Source organism: Aythya marila (assembly GCF_965140915.1).
Source record: "Aythya marila genome assembly, chromosome: 5".
In the NCBI taxonomy this organism is placed as follows: Eukaryota; Metazoa; Chordata; class Aves; order Anseriformes; family Anatidae; genus Aythya; species Aythya marila.
Genome location: NC_139046.1, coordinates 32,149,664 through 32,163,425, shown reverse-complemented (window position 1 = coordinate 32,163,425; position 13,762 = coordinate 32,149,664). Strand labels below are relative to the sequence as shown.

General features: G+C 40.4%; 1 protein-coding gene across 9 annotated transcripts in view; it reads right to left on the bottom strand.

Moving 5' to 3' along the window:
- The window catches only part of PHF21A (PHD finger protein 21A), a 139,334-nt gene that overhangs the window by 52,069 nt on the left and 73,503 nt on the right, over positions 1 to 13,762 (bottom strand). The window contains exon 1 of one of the 9 annotated variants that reach the window (XM_082761953.1): positions 4,556 to 4,757. The exons of the other annotated variants lie outside the window; for them this stretch is intronic. Within the exon in view, the coding sequence (XP_082618079.1) occupies positions 4,556 to 4,579 (24 nt within the window). The 5' untranslated portion in view covers positions 4,580 to 4,757. Of the gene's footprint in view, positions 1 to 4,555; positions 4,758 to 13,762 lie in introns of those variants that run through there. 9 annotated transcript variants of the gene reach the window in all.

The window sequence follows — 13,762 nt, the reverse complement described above, 5'->3', positions numbered from 1 at the left end:
AAAATTAGAGGGACTGTAACATTTAAAATTGGAACAGGGAGCTTTAAAATCTGGGTCTGTGCAGATATTTTTAAAAGCTTTATTAAAAACTGCAGACACTCGCTCTTCATAAATGGTTGCCCTTTTCAGCACCGCTACGCAGTACTATTCACACGGGGCTGGTCAGCCTGCCCTGGAACTACGGGCTCTTCACCCAGGAACACCCAGTGTTTTGGGGGGAGAACAGACACTTCTCGCACCCAGATGCCAGGCCTCCCTTTGGAGTATCAACCTCTCCCCATATTTAGCATAATAGCCAGGACCTGGGGATGGGCAGGAGCACTGGAACCACAGGCTTGGAGGACGTGCTGAGGATGGGGGGAAAATAAGACTGAGACACACCATGTGTCAGTCTTCAGCCCCCCAGCACTCCTCCTGTCTCTCCAATCCTTTCCTTTCATGGTCCCTCTCCACCACCAACACCAGAGCCCGCAGCTGGAGGGCTCTCACCCAACAGAGGGCACGTGGCATCGATGGCCAGGACGGGGCCGAGGCTGCTGGCAGAACAAAAGCAGCCTGCTGCACGCCTCTCCTCACTCAGCACAGCAGCATGGAGCCGAGGAAATAATGCAACGATTTTATCAGCACCTCAGAGAGAGCACACCAGGGACTGACGTGTGCCCAGAGATCCTGCAGAAATTGGAAGAGAAGCATTAGAGCGGCTCAATGCTGAGGACTGAAGATCTGAGGGCCGAAACTGCACATCTGTAATAAAAATTAAAATAGCTGGCATCTCTGCTCAGCTAGTGGGAATTAACTGGAAGTAACTAATTAGCATGGGGAAGGGTGGATAAGGACACAGCTGGGCATGATTTGCTTTAAACTTGGGCTATACAGCTACAGCTGCACAGTCGCATCCTGTAACTGCTACCTGTGCTTGTCCTATAAAGTGGAAGAGAAGGGAGAGCACCATGGAAAAGAAAACTTGCCATGTGCTAATGCCTACCAGAACTGCAGCAGTTTAATGGGAAGAACAGAATGAACTGGAAGAAATGGCCAGGAGGAGCTGAACTGTCAGTTGCATGGGGGGCAGCATGGCAGTGAAGGAGGGGCTTGATGTCACGAGGTTACTAGAAATTACTAGAGCCATAATTTGGTGTAAGTATGCAAGACTGGGAGAGAGATCCAGGCCCGTGGACTGCTCTCACAGACCCTACTGCCAACCACGTACCCCAGACCTTTCAAAGCACAAACATCCACTCCACAATGGTATGGCATTGAAGAAAGTTGTGCTTGCAAATTGCACAGCATCTGCTATTCCATGGGGTCTTTCAGCTACATGCAGCTGTGACAGCATAACTGATAACTGACCCCTACAAGGAATTTGTTCTTAACCAAAAAAATAAAATAAAATATCAACAAACACAAAAGTTTTAAGGAAATTCAGCAATGAAGGTCTTTATTAACGTGGTGCTACAGCTGCCTGGTGAAAACTGGTGCTCATTTCAACTATCAAATTCAGTGACACCCAAGTATCTGAAACTAAGAAGGTGTTAAGGTATCAAAACACACATTATTTTATCCTCTCTGAATAATGCTCCGAATACCATCAAGGCTAAATGCACAGAACAACGTTGTTGTTGCTGGTTTTGTTTGTTTGTTTTTAGAAGTTGCAAGGAATGTACTTGCTTCGGCACCTTAGCTGTAGCAAGGTACATATCACAGCACAGTTATTTTCACAAAAGTCACCTACCTAGGCTGGTATTCAACTCTTCTGATACTGTAATTTAAAAATAAATCATTTGCCTCCATGTACAGTCAAGAGAAACAGACAGACGGATGGCTGAATAAGTAATGCTCGGTATGTGCCCTGTCTTCACAAATCCCAGACAGGCGCTGGACTACTTTTTACACAGTTGAAATTAGAAACCCCTAGCTGACACCCTAGGCAGAATGTCTCACCCTTCCCAGTCCTATAGACCCCTCTTTACTGCCCTGTTACCTGGATGCATATACTGCTGTTTAATATTATAACCTGATTTGTCCATCATTAAAAACAGCAACCACGCTCACCTTCCACATGGTTGCTGACAATAGCGATCACTTACATATGCGTATCTGATGCTAACACAGGCGATACAAAGCAGCACCTCTACCCTCACTGACATTCACTCTGCTTCACAAACACTACCCACCTTTTCCTCTCTGACTGACAGTTTTCGATTACAACTCAGAGCGACTATTTTCAGCCTGCTTTTCGCTTGGAAGTTGCTGTTTCCATTTTGCAACTGTAAAAGGCTTGTGTTCCTGAATGGATGTCATTTCTCTGAATCAAAGATATTACCACTTCTTACAAACTTTGTCATGGTGCGATGATTCATAACAGATCTCCCTGGATGTTTATGCATCTCTCTTGTTGGGTTATGAACACAGTGGAGGAACAAAGGGGTTACCCCATAAAGTGTCTAGGTAATCCCCCTGAAACAGCTCTGCCAAATGATCCAGCTAAATACTTACAACTTGAATACTGTTTTGAATACATCATCAGAGAAGACCAAGCACTGGGTTTTGTTGAACTTAACTTTCTGAAAGGGCACTATTGGGAACCTGTGCTAAAATTTCTAATGTTACTCATATAACATATTGAATCTAAGCCATCACTGACACTTTTAGGGGAAAAAACTTTCAAGAAGCAGGTCATCTCTCGATTATTGTTAAAGACTATAATACTAAAAGAAAAGTCCTACAAGGATCACCATGCTTACAGCATTTTTGTCTTCTTGACTTTACAACTGTACTGTAATACAGAAAATTGACTGCACAGGAAACTAAAGAAGCATGTTTTTTAACAGCTGGTAAATAATACCTTTAGAAGTGAGCCAGTATTATCAGTCTTAGAGATGCACAAACAATAAAGTAAATAAGACCTCTGCAAAATTCACATCAAGTAAAAAAACTACAAAATACATCAAAGTTTGCTGAACAGAATAGGATGAAGTTGATGAAAAACAGACAACTTCCCTGCTTCTAACTGGCTGTTTACAAAAAGAGAGAAAGCAAAGATATTAAAATTTATAGAACCAAAACCAGTTAAAAGTAAGCCTTTCCATGTCCAAATATTTAAGTGGCTGCATCTGTAAAATGTATCCCTCTTTTGGACTTGACATGTTTCAGAGATACCAAATTGATGCTCATGTTTCCAGTTATGTGAAGTCTTGGCAACACTGAGTGAATAAGTACCTTTGTAAGACAGCTGAATATTTTCACTCCTCTGTTTTATTCAAAACCCAACTACAGCACCAAACTCTCCTGCTTATTGTTCTGTGGTTTGTGTTTTTGTTCCCAAACCTCCTCTGTGATACTATGTATATGCGCACAGCAAACACCTACATTCTCAACAAGATGTTTCTGTAGATGTTTCTGTGTTCATTTTTGATTAATTAGGGTCAGAACAGACCTCAAGAAAGCTGAATGCTAACTGTCAGTGTAAAACAAGCAGTACAGATAAGCTCACACTGTTCAAAGCACCAGCTGTTCCCTGCCTCTGGAGGAATTTGCCCTCATCAAGTGTGTTTGTATGATCAGACCAAAAATTACTTCAACAGAACATGGAAGTCGTTTTGGTAGCAGGCGCCCTGATATCCCCAACAAGCAGCCTCAACATGAAGAAGTAAATTAATGCACATAAATACGTTGGTTTGTATTAAACAACCGAACAAATGGCTTGCACAAAGTTTTGCGCATTTTAAAATGAGCTGAAACTACAGGGCACGGGCCCTGCCTGGCGCCTCCCGTAGGCCGGGCCGGGCCTGGCGGTCCCGCGGGGCGCTGTGGTGGCCGGGCCGGGCGGGAGCGGCCGCCCCCTGGCGGAGCCGCCACCCTGAGGCAGGCCCAGCGAACAGGAAAAAAAAACAAACAAAAAAAAAAAACAGGAAAAGCAACAGGAATGTGGCCCCGAATCACTGCAATGATGCAACAACATGGCTGTAAATTAATCAGTCCCTTACACACTCTTCATAATAAAATCTGTGTAAGCTAGCATGACTCTTAGCTCTGCACTACATACAAACTCCTAGATGCTTGGAAACAAATATTAATTTACACACGCTCCTAAAAACAATCTGTCTAGAAAAACATGTGCACAAAAAGATTTTCACGTGCCAAACCAGCAGCTCCTTTACCACTGGGCACCGTTGCGAGCTGTGTACCCGGATTAGCTGTCCGGCAGGTACTGCAGGCCTCCCAAGCATCGCCGCCTTCAGTGTTTCACAGCCTGAGTCAATCAATCTCCCTGACACACATCCCTGCTAAGCAGAAGTTAAGAAAAAGGGTGTTCGACAAAATACATGGCCTTAAGGAAGGTGCAGTGAACTATACGGCAAGAAACGCTCCCTGCTGTTCACGTTTGTGCTCACTTCTAATGGTTTATTGCTGAATCTGGTCACAAACCACTCAACCCGTAAGGGTGACAAAGTATTCCTTTTGCTTGATAAATACATTAACATAGATCACACAAAGGTATTTCTGCAAAATCAGACAAGAAACACGGTTCTAATACAGCAGAAAAAAGACTTACCCATTCCAGCCCTTTAGACAACATGTCAAATCCATATATTTGATGCTAGTCAGGTGCCTCTCCTCAAAACAGGATGTGATTCCAGGAAATCCAATGCACATTCAAGTGTTCCTTTAAAAATAGCTGTGTTTTTGGCAAAAATACCGACAAATTGCTTTTGTTACTTCTCCCACTATCCCATTAACTCAGTCAAGAGAGAGCTGTGCTGAGAGCTAATGAAAGGTCCTTGTTTCAAACCTTCATGTAATCTCCTTGCATTAGGACTGAAAGTAGCATATTTGTTACCGTAGCCAACAGCAAAATCTGTTTGTTTTTTTTTTTCACCCCCCCAGTTTTCTTTCAAAAATGTCTGATTTAATTCATGGGAATATTTTCTTCCAAAAAGCATCATTGAAAAAAATAAATACCATAATTGAAATTATAAGGAGATACAACAGAAGACAGGTGTTGGAAATTTCAGTCACTTCTCATGTATTTTGATTATGTCCCACACACCGTATGTCGCACGCACAGTGTGGAGGCTGAGACAAGCCGCCCTGCGCTGTCCCAGCAGCTCTTGGGGAGCAGAAGCCCAGGGGGCTGCTGGATCAGCAGAAATTTCAGCACCGTAGAGAATAAGAAATTGATTTTTCTAAACTTCATAGTTCTGAGATTGAATACGCTGCCCCCAAACTTTATAAAAGACCAGTTAAATGCATCCACAGACTTGGAAAAATCCTCCTTTCCTCTATCCTGAGATTTTTGCACATTTCAGAAGAAAAAAGAAAAAAACAAACACCTGTCTGTACAATTGTTTAATATGCTAAGACTTTAATTTTAACTAGGTCTTCTGGCTGTTTACATTAATAAGCAAAAATAAGCCTTTAACAGTTGGAAGAGCTGAGCTAAACTGAAACTGGTGAATGCACAAAGATTGAAAAGATTATTAAACTTTTTTTTTCTTCAATTTGGGTTTGAACACTTGAAGAGGAATATGCTACAAAAACATCTAGATAAAATTAGAATCACGTGAAAAGGAAGCTTAAATAAGGAAAGTGCAAGGATGAACATAACTAAAAATAAGATGGTAGTAATTAAAAAATGTATCAGAACACGTGGAATCAAATAGAAATGTAACAATTTTTGTCTCATCTTCAGTCAAGGACATGTCTCTGCTCCAAACAGAAGCTTTTTTTTAAGAAAGCACAGAGAATCAGTGTTTTAAAAATGAGAGAGCCAGATGTTGAGCATAATGCTCTGCTAAATCGTTTTCCTGGATACTGTTAGAAATCACTGATTGAAGAACCTTACCCCATCTTGTTTCAGGAAACTGCTGTTTTTGTTCCAGTGCATTACTGACTTTCTGAAGTGTTATTAATAATTAAATTTTTCTTTTAAAGTTATTCATTAATATTAACTTTACCTGGAATCTTCCTGGAAGCTAGTAATTTTAAAGGAAATAAAACAGGAGTGATACACTGCCCACAACTGTTAAATAAAAGAAAGCATTTAATTTGAAAAAGGAAGTTACTTCTTCTAAATCCACTTTCCTCAATTCACGCTCAGTAGTACAGTAATGATATTGTACAAAAGAGCTTTTCAGCCCTTACTTTCTACACTTCTGAGAAGCAGAAAAGCAGTGGCAGTTTACCAACCCAATTTTTTGTTCTTAGTTTTTTAATTATTACTTTTTTTGTACTGGCTGGTGCAGCCCAGCTGCACCAAATGCATCGTCCTGGCTGCATGCACACAGACCCAAGTGACCGTATCGGGTCACCTCCATACCTTACGCAGACCTTAGGGAAAGATAACATAAAAGACATTTACACCTCCGAGACTAAGGGGAAAGACAAATTCTGCCACAGAAAGGCTGTAACAGAAAGAATGCCTGAAATCCCATTTGTTTTGCAGATTTAGGCATCTACCCACATTACTGCAGCAGTGCTTGAGTGCACATGTCCTTGTGGTTGGAATACTTGCCCAAAAAGTGACAGATGACATTCATTTCCCTTTTCAGCTTGAGATAATACAGAAGTTCATCTCCTTTTCCCAAGAGCTTCCTAAGCGGCCAGTTATATGTGAAGTTGGGCCAGAGACACTTTGCATCTCCCCTTCTCAGCCACAATGTAGAAAAGAAGCCAAGATTCACGGAGACGAGTGAGAAAGCAAGAGGGAGCGTGGAAGAGGAGGCAGTTCCTGTGAGAGAAGTCTGGTCCCTGCACCAGCATCTGTTTATTTCAACTTTCCAGTTGAAACCAGCAGATACCCTACATACAAAGCACTCCCATACAGGCTGCCTCATCGGGACCCCCCTCTCTCCCACTCCATCGCGCACAAACCGCCAAATTCCACCTTCTGGCATCATTCAGCCACTGCTGCATCTTCTCCCTGAGAGCAGGCAAAGCTCGGCACGATGCCCTGGGGACATGCTGACACCCAGCTGCTGTGCAGGGGCTTCTGCCAGCTTTTGGTTTAGCAGGACTGGGTCCTGAGCCTCTGTAAATGCTGCACGTTACCTTCAGGTTCTAGCTGCTTCGTTAGAAGAACTGATTAAGTCAATATTACTCCTCGGTCTTGTTTGGATTCATTTATTAACTTCTGTATCAAATATTTCTGGCATGTTTATTTTACTTTCCTCTTGAAACACTGCATATAAAGTAATGAAAGAAATGTGTACAGAGTGTACCAAGGAGAACTGGGTTCTTCTCTTACATCCCAACTCAGAAATCCTGGTCTGCAAAGCCTGCTTTCTATGAACTACAGGCAGGAGATGACCACGCTGAAGTATGTGCAGCATTGCACTGTTTAAAGCTGTTCAAGTAAGTCTCACAGCCTTTTTCCTTAAATACATTTTCTGCTCTCAGTTGCCTCAAAATCGAGCTTGTTATTTGTGTGTAACTATGTCCTGCTTCTTCAAATCTTTTTCCCCATTTCTTAAGGAAAAGAAAAAATGGTACAAAACAAACAAACAAACAAAAAAGTTTCCAGCAAATAAACACTATCAGATGTGTCCGTCAGGCTTTCTCATTTGCATTTTAGCTGTAACAGAGACACGGAGCACTCATGTAACACACGCCACGAACAGTTGCTTCCCCCCTCTGAAAACATTCTTTCCAAGTGTAGGAACCCAAAGCACAAGTGGCAGCACTAAGGAGAAGCCAGCAGTAAAATCATGAGGCCTGTCTGTAAGGGGTGGCTGACTGAACCTGGGTGGGTCAGAACAATTCTCATTCTGTATAAAACTTCTCAAAAGTACATCACATACATCTATCTTTTTTGAAGCTCTTCTAGAGCTAGTTTGTCAAGCTAAATCAACCACTGAACTACCAAGTGCATATGTAGATTAGAAAAACTCCACGTGCTGCCTTTTAAAAAAATTATAATACAATTATTGCAGGGCTTGAATTCTGAAACATGCTCCAATACTGCACAAAACTGTAACCACAAGGGTTCAGCTATATGGTAAACCCAGGGCTGCCACCAGCTCAAACGATCAGTGCCCTCTGGTCCTAGCTGCTGTTAGACAGAGCACAGCCTGCACCACCCGTTTAGTTGCACCAGAGGTGACTGCAGTTCCCCAAATAATGATGATAACGTTTGTGTACGCATGTAGATGCTCTCTGCAACTTCAGGCAGCCAGTATGGAAGTACTGTGACCAGTAACCGAATGCATGATGGCAGGGCAACATAACGCTTTCCCTTCCTTCTTCTCGAGTAGCCCGCAGGCATCCAAGCCAGCTTCTTGCAGAGATGACAAATTGCAGCACCAGAGCTTGGTGCAAGTCACCGCCAAGTAACGGGGCTTTTCACGACATCAGCAGAGCTAACGCGTATCACCTGCAGCTGCAGCAAACGCTCGTGTAAGAAGATCTCAGTTAAAGCTCCTGAAGAACGGGCAGAGTACCCAGTAATTCAAAACTAGATTTTTAGAAGAATGCAGAGGCCAGGATCTCCTACTTCCAAGTCCAGTCCTAGAGGGACATAAAGATGTTTTGAAAATCTAGCGGTGGGTATTGTGACAGTTTCTGAAGTTTCACCTGGGATACACCAACACCTTATATTTTTTTGAAGTAATAGTTTTCAAAGTTCTACACAAGGTAGCAACTACGTCCTTCATGATTACAAATTAACACATTTCCATGGTGTGAAGACTATGAGACACACGTTGTACTGTCAAGGGGTCTGCAATTTCTCATTTTTAAACAGCTGGCCTTTGCTTTAACTTCTTGTTTATAAAGAGAAAAGCTACTTTTCATGTTTTCTACAGCGTTGTAAAGCATTTGTAGTGTCAGCATTCTCATTTACCACTAGAAGCTCTTTCTGATGAGCTCAGGACTTCAGCTTCAAATCAAGTTACATCAAAATGAAATCAACTGAATGCTAATTAGGGTATCATACACAAACAGGTGTGACAAAACCATGTTGTGACTAAAATGCAAAATTCTAATTCACATCGAGCCCCCACAAGTCCTTCATTAAAGTCCATCCATAAAAAAAAAATACAAAAAACTGTCAAACGCATTGAAACGACAGATTCATTCACTAAAGACATCACTCGCTGTATTAGCATCCTCTTGAAAATCAAACAACAAAACATCAACTACCAGCCCAGTTTAATTCAAATACGGAGACACACATCTGGATGCTGACAGCAAGGCTGTGGTTGCATGCTCCTATTATACAGTATTACATTACTGATGAATTTAACCTTTCTGGAGGCTACTCTTTTCTCCAGCCCTGCTGATTCAACTGTGCCTTGAATAAAACACCCACGTGGTGCGGGGAAGGAAAGGAGATAATCTAACAACCAGCTGAATAGTAACAGGAAACTGCTACCTACAATGCTGCAGCAAAAGCATGATGCTGTTGACCTTTGCTTCTAACATACCTCTCTCTCCAGGTATTCAGATAAAGAAGCGAACATCCACTAGTGACATTATAAACAAAACAGGGCGTGTGGGCACAAAGAGAAAGGCTCGACACATTGCTGATGCACCCCGTGACTCCTAACACAAAGATCTACAGGCACCCCTACGTTAGCAAGAGAGTTAAATGCATTAAAATCTAAGGGCACGTTTTATCTATCAGGGCTCACGGGGAAGTTAGTGAGCTTTGTTTAAAATCCCTGAAATTAGTCATTACTTCCGTCAGCCAACAGGAAAATCTTCATTTAAACAGCTGGGATTTAATCTTTTTGTGAATTTGTATTTAACTTTTTAGCAAGAAGCTGTTCTCATTGGCACTGAATCTATAAAACAATGTAATAAAAACAGTCTCTAAATTTTTTACCTGTTTTTGTGAACCAGCAAGTAGCTCCGATCAATATAATTTTAAAGTAAAATACACCTAAACATTCATTCAAATGTTTCATATATAGAATAATATGTTAGAAAAATATTATTTCATTTTAATAGATTTTATTATTTTACTCCCTTAATAATAATTTGCGTCAACATAAATATTGTACCAGGACACTATTTATGTGTTTTGAAGAGAACAAGTATATTTAATGTGCTGTATATCTGAGGGGCAAATGGAAGGGTGTCGAAGCATGATTTGCATTTAAAACAGACATTAAACAGAGCAGGGCCCTCTGATAAGACAGATCTGAACTGTTTTTAGTGAACATGTCCTTCAATATTTTAGAATTAGTAGATTTCATCCTTCTTCAGTTGCTTTTTACTTACAGATTAAGATAGAAAACAGTTTCTCTACTGTTTTTCAGCTCTTTATGAAGTAATTATAAACCTAAATTAACTGAATAAGCATAAATGAAGAAATATGCTTTTTACCTGCAGAAGGGGACTACTACAGCCGTAATTCAATTTAACACATATGCACTAATTCCAGCAGTGCACCAAGTGATTTCCATGAGGTTGTTCATTTGAGTTTCTTTAAAATGTCAGAAACAACCTTGTATTTTTTAACATTATCTTTATTAAAATTTGAATTATTCAAATTGAAACAGGGCATGACATTGATTTGCAATAATTTTTAGTAGGTGCATTTAAAAAAAGAAGATGGAATTAAAATTAGCAATATTTTTTCTTCTTTTTCAAACTATCAGCTGCTAACTACTCATCACTGAATATTTACCTATAGGATGAACTATGGAAATACCTAATAAAACACAGTAATACTGCTGGCAACATGCAGGCTTTATATAATGTTTACAAGCATAATTAATCTTCACAATAACCTTGTAATGTTCGTAGGGAGTAAAGTGTTCATTATTCTTTAACTTCGCATATGGGAAAACTGAAAAGGAGAGATTAATTCCAAAAAAATAAATTGAAAAGCAACTGTAGATCCCCCAAATGCAAGAGTCAGGTCCTAAGGAAAAAAAAAAAAAAAAAAAAAAAAAAAGACTATTTTAAAGGCACTAAAATCAATAAAAGCAGATGGGGCTCTGTGCCTGTGAAAACCAGCTTTCTTCAGGATTATAACATTAGACATTTGACAGTCTAGGGCAGCATTTTTATTGTATTTTAACTTTTGTTACATTATTCCCCACAAGTAATGAAACGAGCATCCAGTTCTGCAGCAGGATTAGCCAGTTCTTGTTTCTCAATTTTCCTGTTACAGCTTCTAGCCCATGATCTCAGCTACGCTTTTATAATTCTAACTTTCAACTAAGAACGCATGTCAGTTCTTTACGTACACAAATCCTCGGAGGTCTTTATTTAATAGTAGCCAGAATTAAGGATGATGCTCTCAGTCAATGCCACTTCCTTCTGCATTAGGGCAACTGGGTGCACTTCTGCTTTTATTGTGACCTGAAGCAGGACAAAGGTGGCTCCAAACCTGCATGGAGAGGACACCTTCATGCCTAGATTTCTGCTGGACAGAAGAACAAGGACTATCATCGTCTCCTTTGCCTACTGTGGTTATTCACGGCAGGAAAATGGACCCTATGTGCTCTGCCAGATCAGTTGAAGTTAACCAACCTCCTACCAGTACATTGTTGCTCTTAATTTGGCTTCAGTTCCTCTGAGGGCATTTTTTTCAATAGGATTCCTAACCAGTGACCAAAATTGATCTCAGCTGACACCTGACACTTACACGGTGATTTTTTGGAATAAAGCCTCATGATACCGCTTTGGGTCAGCACTTCTGCTGAGACGGACTATTGAATCCCACCCCTGCAAACAAGAAATTCCTGAAAACAGTTAGAAATAAAATACTTCTCTGGGGGTGCTAACTGTGGAGCAGTGAGAGGAATTATATTTCAACGTGGATTTGACATGTGAGAGCACACGCAAATGAAAAATACTAGTACAGATCCAAAACTGGGCTGGGCTTTGTTCCTAGGCTGGAAGAGAGTCATTCCAGTGTGACAAAACCCGAGAAAAGATCATGTAGTAGCAGAAGAGGGACACAAGGTGGTGATCACTGAAGCATGAAGGAAAAGGGAAGAGCACTGGAAGCCGGACTAGGGAAGGCCGTGACATGGGGCTGCCGGCCCACATCGTGGTACCTCACTGTCCTGCTGGGGATGCTCTAATGAAAAGTGCTCCCTTTGAGTCTAAGACAAAATCTGAAAAGCATAACCACAGCTGGATCACCTTGGGTTTCAAATGGTGAGGACACAATCCTGAACGACACCCCTGGCTCAGTTCATGAGCTCCGCTGGTTTCTCCGATTAGGCTTGGAAGCTCCTACAAGCACCCAGATTACCTCACTGGACACGTACACGAAAACATGTAGAAATACAGCCCATGGGATGTACGGGATCCAGCGACAAAGCAGGAGGGCATCTGGGAAAGGGCAGACACTGCTACACCTGAAATTCTGAACACTAACTTAATACTTTGGAAAAATGACATGGGTTGTAAGGCTTTATAAATACCGCAGGGAAACTAAAATCCCTGTACTTACCAGAAAGCTTCCTACCAAATGGAAGAGACTCACAGAAAGCGTAAAACAACCAGAGAAAAAACATACAGAACGGGAAGCCAAAAAAAAAAAGAAGCGAGAAATAACCCAATTTCATTAATGGTGTGATTTAAGAGGTTATTAGAGGCAAACACGTATCCTTCAAACGATGGAAATTCACCCGTAGTAAACCAATAGCAGGAAGTATCAATTATGACAGGTGAAATGAAAGATGGAAATAAGGAGACATGAGAGGAAATCTGAACAGCAAATAACAGAGCTCTAACACCACCACCGCGGCATTCTTTAAATGCATCAAAGCAGGAAGCCACCAGAGCCTGCTGGAGAATAAAGAAACAAAAGGAAGGTCAAAAATTTGCAGAGGAAACAAAAAGACTTCTTTGTATCAGGTCTTTGTATCAGGTCACCACAGAAGATGTATGTACAACTTTCCTTTTCTTATAAAATTATATGATAACTGAGAAGCCAAAGAAACGGTGTTGGAATCAGGTGATAAAATTACAGGACAAATACTCAATGGGAATATATATAAAACACCAGTAAGTATGAAGGAATTTTAAACTGAAGGACTTCAGCAACTGACAGAAACTGGCATTTTATATTCATCAGCATATTAAAATGTAAACATTATAACTACCTTAAAGACACAAAATGAAACCCTAGAAATCACAACTGAGCCAGCTTTTCCTCAATATAAGGCACTTTGAGTGCTTCCCACAGACAATCCAGTCAGCAATGACATAGCAAAATCAATCAATAAATATACTTGAAAATAAAAATCCTGAATACTTCTTTGGAAGCTCAGTTTTACACAATGTGATAAATTCATTAAAAAAAAAAAAAAAGGTCTAGTACACGAATGATATGTCATTATATAAATTAACCGTGGGTCTGAATTTGCATTTTCCCTAATTCTGCCCTCAGAAACAACCAAAATATTATTAATTCAGTAACAGACAACACAAATGAATCAAAGGCTTAGAAATATTTTCATGTGAGGGAAAAAAAAAGGGTTATATAATTGGCAAAGTGAGTGAATAAATGCTCCAGAGAAAGCTAAGTAGTCCTCTTACTCCTTTTAAAAATTCAAGAGCAAAGAAATATTACAAAAAATGGAGAGTAAAAACAAAAAAAAATCAAATGGAAATAATTAATTTTGTTTAATAAATAGCTTTTAGAACTCACAACCACATGGTAACTTGTGATAGCATGGTGAAGAATTTACATTCATGTTTATTTAGGTAAGAAAGATATCATTATGTAAAAAAAAGACTCCTCCCACCACTTTGTTTTTCCCTCTTCTTCCCCAAAAGACAGAAAATCTAATTTTTC